The sequence below is a fragment of the Onychostruthus taczanowskii genome, unplaced genomic scaffold, assembly GCF_017590055.1.
Source record: "Onychostruthus taczanowskii isolate IOZ18803 unplaced genomic scaffold, ASM1759005v1 scaffold4, whole genome shotgun sequence".
In the NCBI taxonomy this organism is placed as follows: domain Eukaryota; kingdom Metazoa; phylum Chordata; class Aves; order Passeriformes; family Passeridae; genus Onychostruthus; species Onychostruthus taczanowskii.
In genome coordinates this window covers 19,985,584-20,011,571 of record NW_024501459.1, presented here as the reverse complement: position 1 = coordinate 20,011,571, position 25,988 = coordinate 19,985,584, and the positions used below count along the sequence as shown (strand labels likewise).

Sequence of the window (25,988 nt, the reverse complement as noted above, 5' to 3'; positions counted from 1 at the left end):
CTTACTTATAATGAAAAGAAAATTGTTGTTTCTTTCCTCTTTCCTCCTCCATATTGTAGTGTTTCTTACTTCACGCCTCAGGCAAGTTTTACATCTGCCAAGCCCAGGACTACCCTTTAGGCATTCTTGCACATCAGAACGCAAGAAAGACACTGTAATTTTAGAAGATAACTTTTACAATGTGGAGGAAAAGAGCTTTCACAACCAGTTGTAAATCCTATGTGTATTTGTAAATTATGGCTGAAATAAAATCCCACAGCAATTCTTTAAACTGCTGTGTGGGAGTAGTGACAAAAGAATGAATTTAAAGAAAAAAATATTATAGTGTATTTGTACCATCAAAAGGACTACAAAACTGCATGCTCTGATGAATTTGCTGGCCAACAGAACAAGCACTTTAAATATTACTTTTTAATTTCTAGTGTCAGATTTTAGCTGGTTACAGTTTAGGATGTAAAGGATTCAAAACACAACCAAACACTCTGAACAGTAGTGCCCAGAGCAAAGGTCCAGCAAGTAGCTTTGGGCAGAAACCAGTCTAGATTCAAATAAAGGCAGGAGCTGGGGTGGGCAGCCAGCTATCATGTACAGGTGATATCTATGACCACGCTCAGGTGGAAGGCAGGAAGCTCACTAGCTAGACTTATGTCAGGAGAATAAAAATGAAACATGTATAGCAGAGTGACAGCATCACTCAATTCTTCCAAACTCCACTTGACTCTAACAAGGAAGGCCACCTAGATGTCCTCATCCCTTGTCACTGTCACCCTGGTGCTGCAGTGACCTAGGACATTACCAGTTTTATGCCAGTGAGTTGAGACTCCAAGAAGGTGCTGCTCCCTGTGGAGCAGGCATTGGTGGTCACTAAAGCTAATACATTTTTCCTTCATATTGCAATGGTTTATATGCAGTGACAGCAACTGTGCCTCAGCTGGCAAGAGGAAAACCCTTTCCAAGAGTTGCTGGTTTGCCCAGACCTAGTGGAGCACATCCCTCGGTCCTCCTCTGCTATCACCAAGCTGGGACACAGAGCAGCTTCGGGTGCCTTCAAGCTTCAGGATCAGAAGAGACTGCTACCACCCTGACCATCCCCCCCACTCTCACTTGCCCACATATGGACAAGGTCTGGTTATTTGGAAAACACATGAACTCCATAAAGGTCACAATACACTGGTGACCCTTCAAAAATTCCTTGAAGAAAAATTGTTTCAGGAAAATATTTTTTGAAAATATCGAAGTTGTTTTGAATCTTTCTTCCACATACAAACATTCACTTGTTCCACCAATATTTCAGACACCCAGCTCTAAGTAGTACAATGTTTTTCAACTGTTAGCACTAAAACAACATCAACCCCATATGTACAAATGAAATTTAAGTTGTAGCTATTGCATAGCCAGATACTGAAGTTTCTAAAAACACGATTATATTAGGTTGCAATGGCCATTTAATCAGGAGGGAAACTACTGCCAAGTTTTCCCTAGCAGAATTAAATGCTTTCAGTTAGCTCTTGGGTTTTAATTAGGCAATTCAAGTTTTAGAATATTTGCCATGCTTTACCCCACAAAATACACTTTAGTCTTAAAATCTGATAGGCCTTCTGGCAGTTAAAATAACTAAGTAAACAAATAAACAGATAAATAAAATTATCATTTTACAAAGAAAAATTTCCTCCATAAATGTCTCATATTAATTTGACTGTTTTCATCATGACAAGACCTCTGTTTTAGAATAAATGACAGCAATATTGCCACTCCCACAGGCACAGGATAAAAGACAGCCTCCAATTAATAGTATGAAAGCCAGTTATTAATAAAACAAACACACCCAGAGGTACTACTTATTTCAGCAAATATCAACAAAAATACTTCAAAGAAAATACATTTCCTAACAATGCCAATGTTCTTTCTTCACCCTTTCTCTTGTTTCTTTTTTACCATTTCTTTTTCTACTTCTCTTGCCCATCAGTTCACTGTCATGAAGTAATGGGCTGGCACTCTCAAAACTTTCAAAACCGAATCTCCACAATTATCTTCTAATTCTTTCAAATTCACTTAAATTGTAGCAGCAACAGGGATCAGCTTACAGTCACAGGAGAGAGGTTCACAGAATTGTATTTAGAAACCATTCAACATTTTGGAATGAATAGCAAAACAATCCACATGGAGAAAATGTGATAATGGAGCCATAACATGATGGCATCAGGCTCTTAAAATATTTCTCCTCAAAGCTCTATTGTACGCATGATTTACTTTGAGCATAGGGATATCTGGAAGCCACATCAAAGACCTAATGGATAGACATTTTGTTAACATATGTAGAACTGGTGCCAGGCTATAAAACAACACTGCACTGAGTATTACACATCTTCAGAAAAGTCTGTTTGTTTTGTGTTGATTTTTTTTTTTCTTGAGGTTGGGGTGGATTTTTGGTCTACAAATTATTTCTTCCGTTATGTGTGCATGAATGCCTAACAGGCTCAGAAGCCTGGACAATTTTTATGTTCTCTTGTTCCCTGGATCTTTGCCCAGTAACACAAAATCTGAGACAGGGCTGATCTTTGAAACTGGGAAAGGAAGAAGAATGAAAAAATAAATAAGCATCTATATCCTTTGCGGAAGAGGTTCTGTTACATCAATCACAGACTGCTAAAGCACCTCACAATCCATGCTACTACGTTAGCATCTCTGTTTCTCAGGTTATCCCTGGGACTGCTACTTTCAAAGCGCTGATCAAACATGGTTCTAAGCTACAGTGCGTTCTTCAATGGTCTTTCATGCCCTTGGTATTCAAAATGGAGACGATTTTCAAATTGTGCATCCTGCAGATATGGCATTCCATAAAACCAGGAGGCCAAAAAAGCTTTGTAGAGTGAATTCCTGGAACAGATCTCCAAGATTCTGAAAAGGCCACTTATAAGCTCCTCTGTTTCTGCTCTAAAGTATTTATCCTGGATCACAGAATAATGAGCAGCAAATTTATGAACTTTGTAGGGCACTTAGGAAATAGTTTTTCCATCACTTAGTAACTGTAGGATAAGTAAAACAGCGCTGTACACCAAGAAACACAGAGTATGAAAAGACATTGAAAGTCAAGATTGCATAAGAGTTATAACTTTATCCACTTTGATACCTTTTCAGTTAATCACATATTTCGTGGTTCCATGTTTGGCACATTTGGTACATTGAAGCCAGATTAACAACAAACAGCTGCTATTTATAGCATTTCCCCAGAGATGGGAACGGTTGCTGCTGCACTTTAAGACCAATCATGTATTAAAATGAGAAGACAAACATGTTTTACTGCCAACTCTGCCTGAATTTCAAATGAAAACCACATTAGTTAACTTGTGAATTTCTCAGTCAGTCAGTCTCCAGTGTCAGCTTACATAGTTTAAATAAAACATCTCACCAACACACAGTACAGCACAAAAGGATGCTAGCAGCATGGGCCTAGGTGCGAAAGAGTTCTCAAATACTCCTCCAAGATAAAAGTCAGGAATGCACTGCAAATGTCTCTAACCTGCAATAGCCTGGACCTCAGCAGGTTGTGCTACCATACCTTTGTCATTTCACAAACTTTTTGGCTCAGTTGTCAGCAGTCATACATGCTTAAATATGTTAAGTCCCACAACCCACAGGTTTTCTACTCTCACTGCTGTCCTAAGCACCGTGAGAACGGGATCCAAGCTCAGAAAGGTTGCCAGAACATCAAGTCATAGCATGTTTGATCCCACTGTTTCCCATTTGTTTATATGAAGAAAAGGTGGATCTTGAATTCATTATCTTATAGACACAGGCTCACCTCCTTTAGGCACCTACAGGTTAATCAGGCCTCAGCAGGCACTAAACAAGGACCCCAACTCCCATGAGGATGGTGGATGTCTCTGCTCTGACCACACACAATCACACCTGCTCTGACATATGAAGAGTGTTGTCTGGGGTGAATAGTCCTCTCCTAACTTAGAAGGAATAATACAACTATAAACAGAACAGAGACATTGGTGAGACACTGAACTTTATTGACAGAATGACAAAATCAATTTCCTTTTTCTGTTCAAATGCTTTCTATACCACCTGAAAACTTGATATTGCAAAGTTGCAGCTTGCAGTAGGTTTCACCATACATTTTTCCTAGCTGGAACGATTGCTTACTGCCTACTGGCCAGTCAAACAGAAAGGATAAAGCAGGAAGGAAACCTGAAATATCAGTGGGTTAATTTTTCCAAATTACTTGCGCACTGGGTACAGAGATGCCTCAAAAAGACACAGGACATGTGCGCTCATGTGACATCATATTGTCCCTGAAGATGAACGCACGCCTGAGAGCTTGATGCTTCACAAAGCAGTAATAACATTTCTTTTCCTGCTTTAGGTTACTTGGAAATGCAAATGTGTTGAAGTTAAGCATAGGTGCTTAAAATAAAGTTTACAACTCAAACAATTCTGAGTATCCATTTTCATGACTTCAACATTTCTTGCGGCAGCAATGACTTTCAGAACACTAAGTCTAAAATACAGGAATTTTTTAGGAAAATATATTGAAAAACACGTCAACTACTATTTTTCTGTTTTCCTTAACATTTTTTCTAGTTTTAGCCCCCCAATCCCCAATTGCTATATGCAAGAATCCACATAAAGCACTTGGAAAAATGATTGAAAAAGGAGGAATGGAACTGGATATGCTGAAAAAGTGGTCAAATTTAAAAAACAAACAAACAAAAAAACAAACCAAAAAACCCCAAAGCAAAACAAAAAAGAACCCCCCAAAAAACTCCAAAGAGGTATGGAAAAAAATATTTCTCCTTTAATGTATTTTTATAATAATATATATTGTTTGTACCATAAACTTGTCAGACATATTATTTCAGTTCATGGTGATTATTTTTAATACACATGTTAAAATCTCATGGAAGTAGTCAATGAATTATTGATAAATCAAGCAGTATATTAAATTCTGGTCAATATATAGATGAACACAAGTATACCTAAATGTGTAGTTACATCTTGAGCTGAATCACTTTTCACCAGACTTCACACACTTTCTTCAGTGTCCTACAGCAACCCTCATTTTCAGCTAGGGGGGTTGAAGGGGTTTAAGTTATAATTTGCTGCAATACCTATGACCAGCTATGTTTCACAGGTTTCAACCTAATTTTAAACTGTTTTGCTTTAGACCTTTGTAACAGCAATACCACCCACTGACGATTTCTCACCCAGAGTTGAGATCCAGGTTTGGGTTTTTTCAGTTCAAAACTTAAAGTGAAATTTTGGCCCATGGAAATGACACCTTTCTGTTCCCCAGGATTTGTACTGCATTTTGAAACACTTTGGCATAGAGGGCATTGTAAGAGTTTGGATTTGCAATGTATTTTATTGCCTAAATAGTGAGATGGTTCCCATTTTTACCAGAGTAACACAGTGGAATGAGCTCGGAGAAGCACCCATTAAGGCTCTAAACAGGAACTGAGTACTAAAAAACCTAAACATTCACTTGTTTTATTTTTCTGTTTCTTGGTTACATTTTCAAAGTGTGCCCACTACCAGTCCCATTATCAGCAGCAGGGGGCTTGTAAATAAGCCTTTACCCAGTGTTTAAGAAAAATGAGCTTGTCAGTGGAAGTAGTGGAGAGATCCCAATCCACTTCATTACTTAAAGAAACAGAGCAGGACAGCAAAGAGAAAATCAAGTCCAGGCAAGCACCTTAACATATCTTTGAAGTCTACATTTGAACACTTCATAACCTGAATTGAAACGTCAAATTTTGAAATACATCAAACATAATTCAGGAAAGATAGCCAATTAACTGGTTAGAAGCATTGTTAAAAATGCAGATGACATAAAATTAAATTAAATGCACCTTAATTAGAAAGCTGGAACATTTAAATTGGTAAATGTGTTTCGTGAAGCTAGACTCACAGGTGATGTTATGCAAACCAATCAACCATCAGGGCAGTTACTCTTTCCCTGCCCAGTGATCAAGCTGCTGAAACTGTACACTCATGCTAACAGTGAGGATCTCTGACACCACAAGCCAGAGCTACTGAACTGTCATCTCAGAAAAGATAAAATCTCTTAAACAGTTAAAATCTCTTGCCTGGTTTAAAGGTCAAAGATAGTCATTCTTCTTCTCCATTGAAGCCATAAAAGTACAGTGTTTAAAAAAGCATTGTGGCTCAGTAGGTATTCTAGCAGCAATTTCTAGTGCTGGTGTAACTGAGATTTCATCAACATTTTCACAATAAAACATACTGCCAGAAAAGTAATTCCATGTCATAAGCTGACACAGAAGACCTTGTACCAGGCACAAATCCTTCAGCACCAAGAATTTGGTTTGCATGATATTTAGCTAAGAAGTTGGAAGAAAAAAGAAAGCAAGAAGAAAAGTCTTGCAAATGGAAGTCAACAATGTAGAATTATGTAATATTCAAATAGAATTTGTGGTGCAGACAGTTTATTCCGACCATACATACCTGCTAAGCATAGCCATGAAACCTGTTACCTGAAAAAGACTGAAAATCTAAGATGTCTAAAATACAGAAAAGCATGTGAATAAAAGTTACTTGTTTTAGGGATTTCTTCAAAAGGGCCAATTTGTTTTTTTGATTGCTTCTTCCATATTTTTAAAGAAAAAAATGAGGTGTTTTTTTGTATATTTTCACCCACCTGCTCTGGGTACTTGCTTCCAACAATCTCTGCCACAGTGTTAAAGGACAGAGAGTCTGGATAAGTCTTAGCTCCCATCCTCAGGTGCACAACAATCTTGGTGCCACGGAGAGACATTCGTGACATCATTTCAGCATCTTCCACAGTGATGCAGGCAGTGGGAATTTGGGGTACATCAGGCTGGTAACTCTGCTCCCCAGTATGTGGACTGTTAAAAAAACCCAACAAAACAGTGTTAACAACTTTCCTCTGTAATTTTTTTAGCATTACTGTAGAATTATTGATAAGAATGACCATCATGACCATCCCTGCCATACTCTCAAAAGGGACATAGCTACAATTTTTAATAAACTTTTGGACAAAATACATCAAGCATTTTTACACTGATCAGAATATCTGACTGTTACTAGTAAATGTCTAGAATTCTATTCATTGTCAGCTCTATTTAGGTCATTGCCATGCTTTGATATCACACTTGATTCACTGCTTTACCAGAAAGAAAAGCAATGAAAAGTCTAAATGAACAGGTTACCATAACTGCATTTTTTTTCCTGTGGCAAGTAATGAAATTAAAATTCACTATTAAATTTTAATGCTATTTTCCAAATAATAGATTTGCAGAACAGATGAGGTTGGCAGGAACCTCTGGAGATCATCAGGACCAACCTCCCTGCTTGAGGGGGCCACCCAAAACCAGCTGGCCAGAACCATGCACAATACATGAAAATCTTCACATGTGAGCCTTCTCACAGCAGCAGACACACTTTTTTATACATTTAAACAAACAATAAAAAATTTGAATTGGGTTATTTTTAAGTATTCTAAAATGGAAAAAAACCAAAAACCTATTTAATTCCTGGAGGAGATCTGTTAAGGAGGAAAGGAGAAACCTACTTTGTAAGGTTATTGATTAAGTAAAATGGGAGAGATTATTCAGTTCTATTTATTGAGAAGAATAATCCCTTCTCAACAATAACAAGTCATATTGTAATCAATAATATAACTTGCAGAGTAGATATATATAGATATTATTTCACATGGAAATATTAAAAACAAGTTGCAAAGGTCTTACAGGAGCTTCTTCAGAGATCTGTCTATTAAGTGACAACAGTTCAGGAAATTATTGCTCCCGGTTGTTTACAGCTGAACCTCAATCAAAGGCCAGTGTCTCTTCCCATCAGCTTTGCAGGTCAGGTGACCCATGGCTCACCTTTGAAACAACATTTAACCTGAAACTCGGCATTTCCTGTGCTATGTAATATCCCTGAGTGGGATAAAATCATGTAGACTTATAAGTTCAGACCCTTTTTTCTTTTTTTTTTCCTTTCTCTTTGTTAGGAAAAAAAAAGGCACCCCTCATCCCCACTTTTAAACTGCGATAACTTGCTGCATATGTTTAATATTTCTTTGAGTGTTTGGGGATAAATCCAGCATGTTAACAAAAAGACTTTCCAAACAATGTAAAATAAACAGACTGAAAAAAAAAGAAAAAGAGAGATGACAGTTTCATGTACTAATGTTAAAAATCCCCAAACTCTACATTCAACAACTGAGCAGAAACTGTTTGTTTCTGGTAATTTTAAGTGAATGTTTTTGCCTGTGTCTTCTGGCAAGTTTATGTCTTAGTATTAACATGGTGTATATGCTGAATTGCAGTAATTCAAGTTTTACCAATGATTTCAAGGTCCTTGTTATTTCTCAGATGCTCAACAAAAGAAACTCCTAAAACTGTATTTGTTTCTCCAATTTAAGCAGCAAGCACATTTATTGCATATGCTCCATCCTGATGTTCCACCACAATTGCGGATAAGGCTTCTGAGAACTCACTGTGATCCATACATGCTGACACACCTCAAGTGAAGGAACATTTGCAGGTACAAAATTTACCCAGCTAGCCCAAAAAATAAACCTTGAAGTTACCCAGAAGTGCCATTTGTATGCTCAAACTACCACTCTGCCAAGATTACAAAGGTAAACCCTATTACCCAAATTAAGCCATATTGGTACAGGCAGGCAGAGCCAGCAACAGCTCAGATGATACCAGGATCTGACAGGAATGGATGACTGCCCAAATTATTTCTACAAAAAGGGAAATGGACCCTAAGCATGACTGGTACAAAGACACAAAGCAATACCACAGTACTTTAGATTCCTAATGTTGCAAGATGAACTCAGAAAACATTTGTGGCAGACACTAAGCATCCTGGGATGCACCTGATTAAAGTCTACATGCATGCAAAACATGCCATGTTTTATCATCTACATAATAAATTGCTTAATAAAGTGCCAAAGAATACATTAAAAAAATCTAAGCAAAGCAAATTAAGTGCCTTTTATGTAGAGATAACCAAGAACTGGAAAGGCTACTGACCATATGGACCTGAGCAAGAACTAACGAAATAGAAATTACTAGCAGACTCTGTGTAACAGATGGAGAGAAACATTCCTGAGTTTGGCTCAAAACAGGGCAAACAGGATGTAGTTTGGGAAAATCAGGAGAAAGAATTTTCTTTTTGGTGGGGGGAGGGGAAGCAGGGGGGATGACATAAAGGGTTTTTTTTCACTGAGTCCAAACAAACATTATTTTGCGACTATTATTTCAAAAGAAGAAGGATCTTATTTTAAAAAAAAATTAAACTCTCTTGCATTTACCATTCCTTGCACCTGGAAAAGGAAATGAAAGGAAAGCATCACACAACACCAGCTACAGAGATCACAAAGAACCTTGACTCTGAATCAGCATTCAGCTTAAAAACATTGGTACCTACAGGCAAGCAAGGTGCACCTCTGGCATTTCCCACTAACACCTGGGAGCGACATTAACATCTGCTTCAAACACACACTCTCTGAAAAACTTAAATTAATTCTAACCCTAAATTAATTCTGCAAAACTTCAAGGGTAGTTAGGCTATTTAATATATGATACCCCATTTCAATACCATAATTTGGTGTTCAGAGGAGATGGTAAGCAGTTCTCCCATTATTTTTTATTTACTTAACAAAAGTATCTGTTTTGATTTTAGATCTACTGAATCACCTCACATCCATATTTAAACTATTAATTGAAAGCATATTAATGTTACTACAAACTCAGTCATTTGTTCCTGACATTCTTGTGCCACAGCTGACAAAATTCAGATAAATAAAGTGGTTGAGTTTTGCTTTTGATAAACCCCTAGATTTCACATCTTGGATAGTATTCAAGAGAAGTGACATGGTATGAATAAAAGCAGTGAAAAGGCTCAAAAAAATCCCCAGATTTTCTTTTTTAAAAGTACATGTCAAATGGCTAGTAAGAAACAGATGTAGCTGGTACCTTACACAAAATTGTAAAGGGAGAATAAAAAATTCAAAAAGCAGCTAGTTAGTTTCTCTTCTGAGTAAAATAACCAAATGTGGAGAAACTAAAAAATGTGGATGAAGAGATGTGCTGCTGGTGTCAGGTCAGTTCTAACCCTTCTTACTGCGGTAGCTGACCTTGCATGCTCCATTACTTTGTTCCTGCACTTCCAACCCTTATCTCTAAGATAAGCTAAAATGCCCAGGGAAAAGTAAACTGTGTAAGAAACAGTGCTTCAATCTAAACTGGATGCTCTGATAGAAAACAGATCTCAAGTTGAAGCCTTGCAAAATGATAGCAATCTCCTAAGGGGAGAAGCAAGCATGACATTACAAGAACTGTAATATGGCTAAAAGGAAAAAAACCCCAACCAATCAAAACTTGATTAAACAAAAGCTTAGGAAGATTTATTTCAACCATAATGTGTATGCACATACCCCCAGTGCACCATTCTTCACATCAACCTAGAAGAGCAATCTAGAGTTGGGAAATACAAAATAAATGCTGTGCAAGTATTGCCAGTGTTGTCTAAGTTTGCTCATTCAGACAAACACATTGCAAGACTCTAATTACATATGTGACCACCTATTTTCTACAGGACCCATGTAAAATTCACTGTATGAACCAAATGTAAACTAAAAATTCATATCAAATCAGCTAGTTTGTAAATATTGACTTAAATCATAAAATACATTCCTGAGTAGAGCCATGACTACATTAATCACTAGCTATACCCACAGCAAGATCACAGCCTTAACTCGGTAACAGGCTCACATCTTCCACACACTTTGCTTTTGTTTTTTTCAGTTGTATATTCTGCACAGCACAGAAAATCCCCTCATCACATACAAAGCTTTTCACTTTAAAGGGGATTATGGAACATACTGCAGCAAAACAGGAGGAAAACAACACATCTTGCTCTCAGTTATCTACAGAGAGTAGCTATTCATGAGTGCCTCACTCCTGTAACTTCCTCTGCATCATGAGCAGCACGGCACAGCCTGTACTCCACACAAGCAAATCCCCTTTTCCAGCACCACAAACTCCTTACAAAACAAAAGTTGCCCTTGTGTGCCCTCCAACTGTGCATGTTCTTCCACGATTCTCACCAATATCTGGATAGAGAGGCCAGCTGTAATTGCAATTAGTCAAAACGCTGAAAGTATTGTTAATCTTCTCAGAAGAATTAGGCCTATAAAAATAAAATCAAGACTATTCCCCATTTACAACCACTTGGCAAAACATAAAAGAAATAAATTCAGCCGAATTTTGTGTTTCTGTCATCATTTGTCCCAAGACTCACTTGCTTTGTTTGCTTCTTGTATTGGTGGGTCTTGGTGGGATTTGATTTGCTGGTTCACAGGAAGTTGAAAAGATATCAAGACTGTCAAATTCAAAACCAAATAGAAAAATGCACAGAAAATTTTAAGAAATTGCAGAGTAAAAATACTATACAAATATGGAATTAAATAGCATAAATAAATAACAGAGTGTAATGGAGTGTAATAGAGTGTAAGAAAGGCTCCAGAAGCTACCAGCCTTACCAAGGAAAGTTCCCTTTGAAGAACACAGCATCATTCTGTTACCACATGGACTCCAATTAAATTGACATTTAGAAAACTGCATTTAGTGACTGCTGGGCACTCAATAAAATTAGGCTTTACCAAACAAGCATAATAGCTTTGCCATAATTACATATGTCCTAGGTTACAGAATATAACTTACACATACATGTTTGTATTTCACTACAATATTCAGTAACAAGAGTAACAAGTAACAAGCACCAAGAGAATTCTCCAATAAGTACAGAATCTTTTAAAAATAGCATGGATTAGATATGGTTTGCCAAACAAAAAGCAGAAAACAACCATGAATAGTAAAATGATCAAATGAAGTTCGATGCATTCTACCCTGGGACTATCCAACTGCTGGGAAAGTAGAACAGCTTTCCAAGAATCTGTAGAAAATGAAAGTTTGCATCAGCTGCTCTTCAACTGAAAAAGAAACTTGCTGGATCTTACAGACATGAGGATGACTCTCCAGCAGCTGACATCTTGAGGGAACAATTTAAGTCATACACCTGTTTGGCCTCCTTCTGCTCAGTGTGGATCAGCAAGCTCTGTCCTTCTGTGTTTACATCCCTGCCTTGTGAGAATGCAGCTGCCTGCTATGCTAGGTACATTAGGAGCAGACTCCTGGAGTGAACACCACTGGCAACCCAAATTTTCAGCAGCTGCAAGGATTCTGCCTCCAAAGGCTTTGCTTGTGACTTTTTTTTGTTGAATTCCTAGCTTCTCAGCCTTGAGCACAAGTCTTATTTATATCTTCAATGACCCCTTCAATCACCAGGGACCAATGTGCACAGAGAACAAATTCAAAAATCCTCACTGAGAACAGATGTTATATTTTACACCTACAGGAAGGATATAAATAAGTCCAAACAAACAAACAAAAAAGAAATCAAAACTCAAAACAACAACCCCCCCTCATTTTCTTTATTTGGAAAGCAGCAAATCAGGCAAAGAAGCATCACAAGCCTAGCACTACAAAAACAAAGTAAGAGCTAGAATACTGACCTGCTCTCCATACCATCTCCATTTAATGATGTTTTTCATTGTTATAATTACCTTTTATATCAAAATTATCAAGCACAAATAGGTGTGAAGAGACATTAGAGCTTTCAGGGTACCGTATCAGTCCTTCCAAGTCTCTGATGGATTAGAGATGGGGAGTAGCAGAGAGGGTCAAGCTCTCCCACACACAGGCATATACATACCAGAAACACAAGTCAGCCCTGGCACTGAACTGAATACATCAGGGGGCATCACAGGGAGCTCCCTCCTCCTTTCAAAGGGTGGTCATGGTAAAGGGTAACACGCAGCCAACACTCAGCTGAAGGAAAAGGGTAGGGATAGAGGATATTTATCTTACCACCATAAAACTTCTCCCTCTTATTGAGCTGACCCCTGAGGTAAACAGAGAGGAGCAAGGTCTGAAAGGAGGCAGAAGAAAGTCTCAGATTCACAGAACAGTATATGGATGCTGCTTTTCTTTGTTCCTTCCTTCTCTGAGCAACTCACCATTCAGAGCAGTATGTTCTTTGGACACTGTCTTCCATAAAAACCAATCTTAAACTCATATGCATTTAGGAACATCTCCCTTCAACAAGCTGTGGCATGCAAACAAAGCCTCATGGAGATACACTTTCAAAGTGTAAAAAATAAGATGAGTATCAACAGCATAAAGGTAGTCAAGGAAAAAAAAAAACATAAGGTAGAAATGGCAGTGACAGAGAGTAAACATATTTCTCAAGTCAGCAGGAGACAAAGCATCTTAGTACCAAAGGCAACTATGTGGATGGACTAAAGAGGAGGACTTGTAAAAATAAAAAACTCACAGTAGAATAACATAGTTATTATCATCTCAGCATGAAATTAAATCCCAAAAGTAAAATAGAAGAAAATAGTTATCTTTTCTTCTCTTTGTGAGTACAAGTTTTTCCACTGAAACACTTCCATTAACCACAACAGAAGGGGGTGGGACAACAGGGGAGAGGACTTTAAAATCTAAATGGATATGAAAAGAAAGTGAAGGGACAGTCTGGATTCAATTTCGGGGAATGCACAAAAAAAAAAAAAAAAAAAGCCACTGCAAGACACTTGTACAGGTGAGCCACAATATCTTCTGAAGAAAACTGAAACTCTGAAAAATCTTCACTAAATGTTTTTTTCATTCCCACACTTCTAATTACTATAGAATACTAAACACTGTTTTGATGTTCTGTTAAACAATCCAATATTTTTACCATTCAAATAAAAAAGAGAATAAAAAATATGTTAGTAAAAATAACACAGAAGGGGTACAACTTTTTTTGTCTCTCAACTGAGAAATTTTAGTAGTGTCACTTGAAAGGGACTGCTTTAACTACACCTGATTACATTTGCCTGTTATCTAGTACACACATTACACAGTTCCACTTATGCAATGTAAAATGCACTATAAATGCCTAAGTGATAAGAGAATGTTATCTAATAGTGTATTATACTTATTTGATAAACTCATTCTCCAATAAATGGTATATTTTTATTTCCAAAATTCAGGAAAGTCTTGCCTGTCACTTCAAACTTACAGACACCCTGAACTTTTCATCTTTGAACCTGTAAGCAGAAAAGTTCTTTTTAGGAATAGAGTGTATTTTTAAAGTTCATTATAGTATTTTAACTCCAGTGAACTACAACCAAATATTGAGCAGCCCCACAAAATGTCCTGCCAAGCATGAGTGTCCTTTCCCTAGCTGTATTTTTTGACGGTGGCAGAGTCTTCCAAAAGCTTCATAATCTACATCAGATGATACAAAAATTGTCCCAGTAGGGACATTTCCTCTTAACAGCTCCTTTCCTGGCAATTAGTTGTGTTTGGGGGAAAAAAAGAGTGTCAGGCTTAAAAAAAAAAAAAAAAAAAAAAAAAAAAAAAAAAAAAAGGAAATCCAGTACAAACTATGGTTGAGAGAATGAATGAATGAATAAGCTTTGGGGATCTTGCCTTGCTACAGGTTTCTTTGGGAGCATGCAGGAAGAACACCTGGCACACAGCAGTTTTCATAAGGATATTAATGTAGGGTTTTTCTGAGAAAGTAGTTCAGTATTGAGAATTGAAGTCATTTTCCTTCCTCAAAAGGAAAAGAGAAATTGCTGACAAAATGCAACATTTTCTCACTAGTTTTTTTTGCTATCAAGTTTGTTGTGCTCTGCAGCATACACTATATAGTCATACTGTTTTGCGTAATGTTTGGCGGTTTTAACTCTCCCCATTAAATCCTGGAGATACAGCAATTCCTTCATCATCTTCTGAATAGGAGAGAATTCCACTTCTGCAATTTATGGGCTTCTTTAATATCTAATAAAGAGTGCCTATGAGAGTCTGTGCTGGAAGAGAGACTATCTGGAACAATATAATTTTCTCTCATTTTCATTAGTCGATCCATGTTGCTCAGGAAAATGTTGTAAAAAAGGTAGCAGGCTGGAGGATGGTACAATAAAGATCATCACTTTTACAGCCTGTACATAAATTAAAATTCGCAAATGATTTTGGACTGGAACCAAGAGATACAGGCACACAGCCAGTCAGATCAGATGAATTGTTAAGGTGACATGGGTTTAGGGACATTATGAGATTCCAGACTACCTGAAAAGTGACAGCTGTGAGAATGCCAGAGCTCTCCAAGTCCAACCCTGGTAGCTCCAAGAGAAGAGGACTGCCACTTCCAGGAGAAGAGGCTTCCCAATTTCCTCCTCACCCATGTGTCCAGGATCTCACTCATGTTCAGGGAGCCTCCCTGAGGAGAGGCATGCAGCAAGGCCTGCACTCAGCCCCGTGTACACCCCACAGCCTTAGAGCTCAATAGAGGCAAACACTGAAGATCACTTAGTGCAACACTGCAAGACAGTAATGGAATAAAAAGTGGGAATCTTCTTCCAAATGTTCAGGTACTAAGTAGTTATTATTCCCCCACCCCACGAAGTACACTGTGTAAGAAAATTATCTTTCTGATTGTGAATGATTGTTAACACTGAGATCATGTATATAACTTCATGAATAATATAAATAGAAAATCTTGAAAAAACTATACCTACTTTGAAAGAAGTGCATAATATAATTTTTAGAAGCAGAACTGTGTTTTACAAGGTAATATATGCAGGCTGAATTACCTTGCAGCTACCAGTCAAGCTAAAATTTCTTCCTCTAAAATACTCTATACTACACTTCTGTGTAAGTGTAGTGGAGTTACTTAAATTATTCACTGGAAATTGTACTTGTTTCAAATTTAACTTGTCTAAAAACAGACACCAAGTTCTACAGAACAAACCCAAATGTGTGCAATTCATAACTATTTATCAAATAGTTTAAAACAATTGTTCTGTAAGTGCAGCCCAAAGATCACCTGCAGTTTGCAAAGCCTTTGTACACCCAGCTCTCAGTGGGCTTTTAATAATTTCATTTACATGAAGCTAAAGTTTCACTGGCCTGCAGGTGAATCTTGTGACGTAGCCCATACACTGATTCATACCAGTATTAACAAAACTCCTGTTTTAAGGAGTTATAAGGACAGTGCTTGATTGCTGATCTAAGCACAGAACTCTTCACCTGCAATGAACAGCTGATGGTTGATGTGACCCAGGACACACTGCAAATCACAGGGTAGCACTTCTTGCCGCCAGAGCTATGAAACTGTTTAGCAGCTTTGCTGTAAAAATGCTGCTAAAACAACTCCTTGCAAATTCAAGATTTGTGAAACATTTGGTGGAAATAGACCATCCTTATGAGACCATGACAGCTGGATTATCCAGCTCACAAGCTCTCTATCCTGTTAACTTTTGTAATGGCCTGAAAAACTCATGTGGAGGTGGAAATAATAGTGAATTTGTGGCTAAAATTTCTGCCCCAAACATATTTGGACTAAAACTAAACAAAACTAAAAGCTTCAGATACCTTATGTGGGAGACCTTAGAGGACTGAATGGAATTTTCCTTTCCTTTCTCAGGAAACTTGCACGGACAAACATTACCTACAAGTCTAATGCTTTCCAATGGTGTTTTCCAATTCCTTGTCATCTTATTGCAATTGCCTGGATTCTGGCATCCTTTCACTAACTGTTAAGCCAGTCCATTAAGTAAAATCAAAATAGTGAAGGAATAAAAAATACCACTCTATATGGGAAGGGTTAAAGGAATCTATCATTGATTGTCACTCAGAAGTACAAAGATTTGCATGACTGAAACCTAATTTTAGACACTGAAAAACAGTTACACTTCTAAAAACATAAGCTGCAGCTGCATTTGTTATTCCAAGTAGCTCTGCTAAAGTTTTCTCATGGATCGGTCTATTCACGTAGCATTTCTGGCAAGACTGAAATGGTAGCATTCTCTCAGACACTGCAGCACACCATTTCTGTTTTCCCAGAGTGTCAGCATTATAGACTAAGTAAAAGAAGAGGGGGTAAAAAATTCCCATAGTTTTGTGGAGTTACAGCCTTGGATGGTCTCTCAGATGAACTCGACTGCCCTGGATTCTGGCTGCATGTGGACAGTGCTGGGTCCCTTCTCAAGGTCTTCGAGTTTGAGCACAAATGTACATGCCTCTTAACGCCCCTTATGGAGATACAGAGCAGGTACTCAGATTGCCTGGTCCCTTCACAGCAACTGCAACCTTCTCAAAACCCCAGACTGGGAGCCCTGAAAATTTTTCTTTCCTTCTACAGAGATTGCAGATAGAGATACACAGAGGGAGACACAAACTGTCCTCAAAGAAGGATCACAAATTGCTTCCTGAAGAGGTGCATGCAACACACATATTACAAAAGAACAACTAAAACTTCCTTACATCTCTCCTGGGAATTCACTCTTTGCAAAACTCAGATTTTTGGCAAAATCACATTTGAATCCCAGAACCTGATTTCTAAAGTTCATGTTGTCCTTGAGGATATGAAACTAAGAGAAAGCCTTTTACTTTTTTTAACTTCCAGCTCCTTTGTGCTCTTTTCAGTGGGTTTTACTCTCTCCTGGTGAGTTAATACTGAATTGAACTCAAATCCTTTGAATTACAGTCAACAAATTATTTTTAAATGTTTACATTTGAAAATACGATATTTCTACATAAAGAACTGTTTTCTCTGTCATTCACCTCCTGTCAGAGCCTTCCCACAGATCTGAATCTCAAGCTAGCAGAATTCAACAATCAACCTAATAAAAACCCCCATGGTTACATAATGGATTATTTATCAGCAGTAGTCACCCACTGTTACATGATAATACAACAATTACTTAGTTTTGGCACGTGCAAATTGTTGCACAATCTACTAATGACTACTTAAACACAGTTTAGAAGAGTTGACTTTTATTGTTGTCCTCTTTACAGTAAACAATGTACAAATCCTACCCTAAATTAACATTCAAGAAATATTAATATTGCTTATAAACAGGAAAAGAGAGATAATACTGTGACCTGCTCAAGATACCATGGGGGCACAAGGCAGAGTGATGAATGGAACTTCAGAACCCCCGGGCTTAACTGATTCACTTGATTACTCTCCTTCAACTGACAAAAGTATCCTTTTGTTCTTTAGTGCACAAATGTCTAAAATCAATCTGGATTTTTCAGAGCTAAACAGTACATAGTTTCAATATTTCTTGTAGAGGTGTTTTTGTGTGCTTCACAGTCACAAGCAAATTAATGTGAAGAAATCCAAAGAGAAATATGTCATAAATTATGTGGTTCCTTTCTGTTATTTATTCTTAGAAGAAAAGTTCTTCTTTTATATTCACAATGGATTAAAAAGCCATGAAGTGTGGTAAAAGCTTAATCCTGCTTAATAATAATAATAATAATGAACAGAAGCAGATAAAAGACAACCCCTCTCTGTTTCACAGGGTATTTGCAGTATTCACATTAGACAGCCAAGGCAGAAATACTGTGGATAATGACCAGGAAATAAAGGTAAGGTGAAAACAGTTTAGCAGCAGTCACAGGGTACTCACCTAACCAACTAAAGGAAACAATCTATAAATACCAAACAAAAGTCAGATTTAAAAAGCAAAGTTGGGAGATAACAAAGTTAGAGCTTTAAGTTTGTACCATCATCCTAAATATAGAAACAAAAAGAGAGAAAGTATAAGATGCCTGAAGGAGTGGACAACAGGCAAGTAATCAAAGCTGGCATCACTGGCAGAGCAGAGACAGGAGCTGGCACCTCTCATTTAATAAACCAGATGGAGAAGGATTTTCACCATTTAGCTGTACCCTGGAGGCAATACAAAAGCATTAGTATTTGATGCAACAAGATGGACACAATAAGAGAAATGCAGGTGACTGATTGGATTTGAAGGGGAAAACAAATCTGGAGAAAAGCATTAAAGTAATTGAAATGGTTACACTTCTGAGGCACAAGACATTGTTTCTATAGGGAAGAACCCACTATTACTGTTGGCCATCAACACCAGCCTACGTCTAGAAAACAATTCTAAACAACAACTGTGGAACAATTGGCTCTGACCTCCTAAAAACACAAGTCAAAATTTGTTTCAAGGGGTTTCATCATAGAAATAGGTCTAGCTAATCATAATTAAATGTCTGACATACACTGTAGTAAAGATAACAGCAGGGTGAGGCTATCCTATAAGAAGATGGCATCTAATGAAATAACATAGAAATACCCTACCATACGGACAAGCGACAAGTAAGACTGTGGGAAGTGGAAGAAACAGCAGAAAGAAGAGGCCACCTGCCCTCTGAAAAACAGTGCAAGCATTCATGTAAAGAGAAATCATAATATGTTGGAATAAACCATACACATTTGATCACATTTTCAAGCAAACAAGGCAAAACAAAATGAGGAATTAGCATTTCCAAATCCTCTGCATGCCTGGGGTGTTGACCAGAGAGATTAACTGTGTTAACAGTTGACTAGCAATCAAATATATTTTAAAATTGGCACCTATATTTGGTTGCTAGTTTGTTTTACATAAGTAAGAAGCTATATAGCAAAATAAAATTTTATGTTGTATACACGCATATAAATCCAGCCAAAGTCCCTGCAAAAACCTATGCTCACTTTTGGAAAACAGCAGTAAACCTTAAAAAGAGTAGAAGAGTACTTCAGGAGCTTTAGAGCAGATACAACATGTTTCCTAAATAGAACTTCAACATATATAAGATGAAATCATTTTGCAATATATAGGTACATTTTAGTAACATAATTAAATTAAGAAAAATGCCAAACAGATTCAGAAAAAGTATCTTGAGTAATATAGGAAGTAGAAACAATACTCAGTGGGAAATAGGAACTGTAAAACCAGGAAAATAATGGAAAAAGACACGAAAAAATAAAATTGGATAGGCAGGTGAATCTATATAACAGACCTCTGTACAAGCTGTTTCAGCACTGTCTGGCCTAAAATTTAAAAAGTGAGGTGCTGTGTACCTTGGAAGTAAAGAAACAGAGGCTTTACTCTTTCTTTTTTTTTTTTAAATGAAAAAAAGAGAATCTTAGGTAGGCTAGGACACCCCAAACACCCAAATTCTGTAGCATTCTGGCACAAACATTTAATCTGTTAATCTGGCACAAACTATTTAATCTTTTCCAGTTGTCCAGGGCCAAATGCTCATGTGCTCTGGATATGAACACTCCAGATAAAGTTCTCAGTTACTGCACTTTTACAGAAGGAAGAGAGAGAATTACAGGGAAACAAAATAACAGTCCACATACTTCTCAGATCTTATCAGCAACTGAAAATAAATACACATATTGAGAAACACATTCACTGGCACTGTATTAGCTGGATACCTCTCTGTAGTCTCTGCCCTTGTATTGTCAGGTTTTCCTCCACGAATATGGTGACCACAGACTAGTGAGACACTTGCTGTGTAATCAAGAAAACCGAATATTGTGAGGACTTTAAAACAAACCTGAAGTTGATAGGTCAAGACATTATAATCATGTCAGAGGGTTCTGAACTGACTAACAGGTTTTCATAGGCACCACAACTTATACAGACTCAGAAGAGATTGGCAGCACTGAAGAAAGATGGAGCTGATTAGGCAGAAACAGGAAATCATGGGAAATCGCCGAAGTTCCTGGTGCTCAACCCAAAACAAGCACAGCTGTAACTCCTTACAGACCAGTACATGAAATCAAAAACTTGGAAGTTTTATACACTGAACATCTTTATATACATGAACCAGTAATGCAAAGTTGGAATAAAACTTAATCCCTTCACAATACAGCCAAACCTAATCAGTGGGTGCTCATGGTACTCAAACAAAGTCAGAGTGGTGATATGGGTGGCCATCCAGCCCCCAACTTAATGTATTACTCAGTAATGCTAGGAAAGTCCAGAAGACAAGAAAAAAAAAGTGGAATACTACATTGCTAAAGGTTTGCCTTGCGAAGTTATTGGTGAGGCAGCCAGGATTTCAATAGAGCTGTTATCCTCAGAGCATCTTTCTACAGAACAGAGTCTATCAAAAAAGATTTTACTAGCCCTTACCTCTACCAAGTTACAGAATACTGCTTGTATGACTAAATGGATGAAATTCTTCACAATTCCTGAACAGGAGGAGTCAAAATTAGGAGGAGGCAGAGAAAGCTCTTGTTAGTCTCATCACCATTTTAGTGACTTTGTAAGAAAACAAATATGCCAGGTGTATAAAATTACACAGAGATTGCAGATGTCATTTCAGGTCCCATCTACTGAAAACAAAAAAAACAACCAAAACCCAGTTATGCAGTTCAAAGCAAAAAAGAGGAAAAAAGTTTGATAAAAGCCGAAGAGAGATTGGGACAGAAGAAACATCTACAGATTTCTCACTATTTATGAAGTTACCTGAAATTTGATTCCTAATAGCAAGAACCCACTGCATAATAAAACAATCTCCTAAAACATCTGCTGCATTTTTTTCTAATGACTTCTTCTAAGTCTCTTTTTGGCAGCTAGGCTTTGCTCAAAAGTGAGCACAAAGGCTGCACTGCAGAATTCAGTCTGGCATGTTGGCCTGAAGGGAATATAGGAAGCAAAGTAAAAATTAACAAATTGTCAGTCAACAAAATTTACAGACAACCTAGAGGGAAAGCCTCTAAGTGCAGAGCAAACCCCACAGCACACCACCAATTCATATCTCTAAGGGCTGCAAGACAACATGCACAGTGTTATAAAACATAACTAGAATATTTCTACGAGCTCCCCAAACACTCATAAAATATAGGCTGCTGTTATTTTCTCTTGTTAGACCCCAAATAAGGGTTTTATCCTTGCTTCCTGCTCCCTTAGTAGAACAGGACACAATACTGCTGTATCCTATTGCCACATGATATTACTTTAGGACAGTCTCTCATTGAGATGTTTCTTATGATCAATTCTTGTTCCTAGTCTAATCCAGTAAATGAAAAGTGATCACAAATAATCAATGGCACTTCCCGATTTCTTCAGTCATGCTACATCACTACTGTTGCATCTCTACAACTATCAAACTGCTTCCTGCTGCCCTTAGGCTTTATGCATTCCCCAAGTGTTGGGAAGGATGAAAGTTTGACAAGAAAGTCTCATAGATAGGGATGCTTGGCAGAAAGATTTTTGAATGTAGAATCTGAAAAAGGAATAGAAATGAAAGCAAGTTTTGATATAGAAGAAAAGAATTGCTGAGCCAGTCTTACTGGATAACCAAGGAAACAAAGGGTATATTAGTTAGAAGGGATTTTAATGACCTAGAGCAAAGGATAAACCCAACTCAAACAAGAAGATGCTTTTACTGAGCAGAAAGATAACACAGGCAAACAAGTCAGCACATGTTGCAACTAGAAAAAAGTCTCAGAATTTTCCACTGCAAGAAAACTGAAAAACAACTTCTAGCCTAAAATGTAATGTACTAACCTTTAGTCATTGGAGAATAGTAACATGAATATGGTAATTATAGTAGTTATGATTGGCTATAGATAAAAGTTAAGGTATAGATTGGTTCTACTGTATTAAGATGCTCAGCAAAGAAAAGTATATAATGCATTTGTAACCTAAACTAAGGGTCTCCAGGCCTGCCTGCAGCTGCAGCTGACAGCTGTAGGCACAGGCTCTGTCACCCAGGACCCTGGACTGCTGTAACGCTGACCCTGGACTGCTGTAATGCCTTGGATGTAATAAACTGCATTTGGAAGAGTCCAGCATCTCTCACTTAGGCTCTTACACCCAAGCCTGTGCAAAGCTTGGGAAATGGGAAAATGTTGCCTACTCAGAGTGCACGCCTCTGCTTCCCCTCTATGGACAGCAGAACGGGTCACAAGAAGAAAGATTCCTAAGATGGCAGCAAAAAATTGGTATACTGGTATTCATAGTGGAAGGAAGGGCAGAACAGGAGAGAAAGCAGCTTTCAGGGCTCAGGACACAATAGGAAGATACAGTTTCAAAAACAGAACATTCATTTGAAGGGGCAGATGCATCTCTTCGTGATTAAAAACAAAACCAAACAACTAAACCAACCCACCAAACAAAAGCCAACCAAAAAGCAAAATAAACACTGATAAAAGTACTGTATCATCCCAGAATTCAGAAAACATGGCAGGGCAAGAAGAGGAAGCTGAATCTGTCACTACTGATGTGAATAAGCCCTTAGTTTTCTTGGACATAGAGTTTTAGGGGAAGGAAGATTATCTCCTTAGCAAGCAATTCTCATGTCTGGAACCAAAGGCAGGAGACCAAGCATTGGAAGAGATGATGTGGTAAGAAGTCCCTGTGAAAGCACCTGAGAGCTGAAAAATGCCACTAATGCACACACATCATCGGCAAGATTGAGAAGGGCATGACCTGTCTTACAAGCCATATGGAATACAATGGAAAACAATTTATATACAAAAAGGTATCCATGACTACACACGGTAGGAGAAAATAAATGAAATGAGATTACAGAAAAGGGAAATTGAGATAATGGAAATGCAATGGAAACGAAATGGTTTCCAAATTCACATACATTCCATAAGATGATGACTAGCCTTGCGCCAAATGTAATAACATGGATCATCTATGCAACCTCAGTCATAAATCTTGAGTTGCACCATGCCATTAATGACTTCAGCTTTCATCCAGACAAAGTTTTTTATTCGAGGTACTGGAGCTTCACAAGCTGGTGGTGTGTCCTGCCCACCTGTAGACTGAAGAAGGAAAAAAAACAAGTGAAGGAAAACACTTACTTCAGATAAGTATAAGACGCTGAATTTAGTCCAAAAAGAAAAGAACTTGACCAAATATGTGTCCTTGTTAAGAGTCTCTAGATTGTGTCAAAGTACTACTTCGTCTGTTTTGGCCTTGTAATATGTTCCCTGTTGAATTTCTTGCATATCAGAGAGATTACTCTGCAGCATCTAAAAAAACCATAATACTAGCACTCTTGGCATTTATCCTGAGGATTCTTGGGATTTTCCTTTTTGAGTTCTCAGAAAAGCACTCAATTTTGCTTCTTTCCTGAGCCCTTAAAGGAGTTATTATTAGATACAGTTATAAAGGAGTTATTACAAGATACAGTGTTATGACATTATCTAATCTGTGGTTCTTGAAGAACAGAAGGATTTACCGAAAGTTTTAGATACATAAGAGTACATTCACTGCAGAATAAATACTGGACCAATAGCTAAAGGACACCTTTTTATTTCCGAAATGTTTCAAAAATGTACAGATAGGAAACAAAACACCCCAAAGACTTATGGCTAGCTTATTACAGTCAAATAATTTCAGAAGCCTTACAGCTAAACACTTCACTTTTCCTATCTTCTTTCACTTTGGTTACTTAATGAACAGAACAACTGCTGTGAAAAAGCAAGCCTATGGTAGCAGAAAATAATTTTGTCATCACTATTTCTTCAGTAACACTGCCTGTTGTAGCATGGGACTGGTCATCCAGATTACTGCTCAACTTCAACCATACTTTGTAAACTGAGTATTTTCACTGTAAAAAGCATCCACTAAGAACTGGGAACACCCATCAGTTTGTTTTACACTACAGTAAGGGTATGTATCATTAATCTCAGCACAGTTAAGTTATTAAAGCAGAAAAAAAAAAAAAAGTAAGTACCCAGATTTCTACAAAAGGTCAAATACTATAGATACTGTTGAATTACTACAATAATACATATTATTTGAGAAGGTTCATTAAAAATAGTTCTGTTACCCTTAACTCCTAATATCCATGTTTAAATATTTCACCACCAAATTGCCAGTACTTCGAAAATTGTTACTGGGAAAAGGAGCCTACAAGAAAGATAGAAACTTTTTACAAGAGTCTATAGTGGTAGAACAAGGGGGAATGGCTTCAAACTGTTAGAAAAAATGGGTGCTAATTTCTTCACTTGGTGGATGGGGGTCTTCACTAATGACAGCAGAAATAGGATGTTAATGTCTTCAGGAATGACTAGGTCTGAAAGAACCAACCAGAATGGCTGTGGTGATCTTTAGGAGAAATGGGTGCTAATGTCTTAGAAATGGGTCTTAATGTCTATGAAAATCAATCCACCAAGTCTGTTGCAGAACCCAGACAATTAACTTTAGCTTAATAGGAGAAATGAGTTCACACAAATCTACTGCACAGCCCAGATGGCCTGAACTTTGATGGAAAAGGGCAAAAACCCAGACATCCTGACCTTCCCAACTTTAGGGGAGAAAATGGCAATGCATGTTTTTGGGGGAATATGTGGTAGGTGGTTTGGGAAGGCTGTATCTTCCTAGGACCTTATCAGTGTGGAAAGGAAGAGGACAACACATGGTGGGAGTTTAGGATAAAAGGCGGCTGCATCCTCCAAAACCTGAAGAGAGACCCCACGGGGGGAATGGCCTAGTGGACTCTCTCCCTTCATTAGAATAAAGTTGCAGGACTCCTCTGCCTCCTTTATGGACACTGGCATTTCACAGCATAATTTTTCTGCAAGAAACTTTAAGAGAATAGGTTTAGATTAGATATTAGGAACAAATCCTTCACTGTGATGGTGCTGAGGCACTGAAACAGGTTGCCCAGAAAAGCTGTGGATGCCCCATCCCTGGCAGTGCTCAAGGCCAGTATGGATGTGGCTTTGAGCAACTTGGTCTAGTGAAGAGTGTCCCTTACACCAATTAATTACAGTGACCTTCTCCTACTTAAAAAAAACCCCACTCTTACATGCTATCAATGAAGAGAAGAGAAATTCAAAAAAACCAAAAGAATCATTTAACACAAGAGGCAGACAATGCCATGAGACACAACTGCCATGTAACATGCAATACCTTTAACTACTGTCATCTCTTCATAGATCAAGGAAGATGTAGTTGCTAATTTTATTTCCTATTCACTTAGCAATGCTGTTCAAAATGAATGAATCAGCTCCTTGAAACTCAACAGCAAATATTTGTCACCAGTGAGTGTTGTGAGACCTTGTACAAACATATCAATAAGTTTTCCTGAGTATAATCACATTCATCC

The 25,988-nt window shown here is 37.7% G+C and overlaps 1 protein-coding gene across 4 annotated transcripts in view; it reads right to left on the bottom strand.

The window, feature by feature from the left end:
- Positions 1–25,988, bottom strand: part of CPQ (carboxypeptidase Q) — a 147,377-nt gene that overhangs the window by 87,389 nt on the left and 34,000 nt on the right. For all 4 annotated transcript variants that reach the window (XR_005953278.1, XR_005953279.1, XM_041413021.1 and 1 more), the window contains exon 4: positions 6,665–6,872. Coding sequence is in view for 2 of the 4 variants with exons in the window: in XM_041413021.1 (XP_041268955.1) it covers positions 6,665–6,872 (208 nt within the window). In the remaining 2 variants the exon portion in view is untranslated. The remainder of the gene's footprint in view (positions 1–6,664; positions 6,873–25,988) is intronic.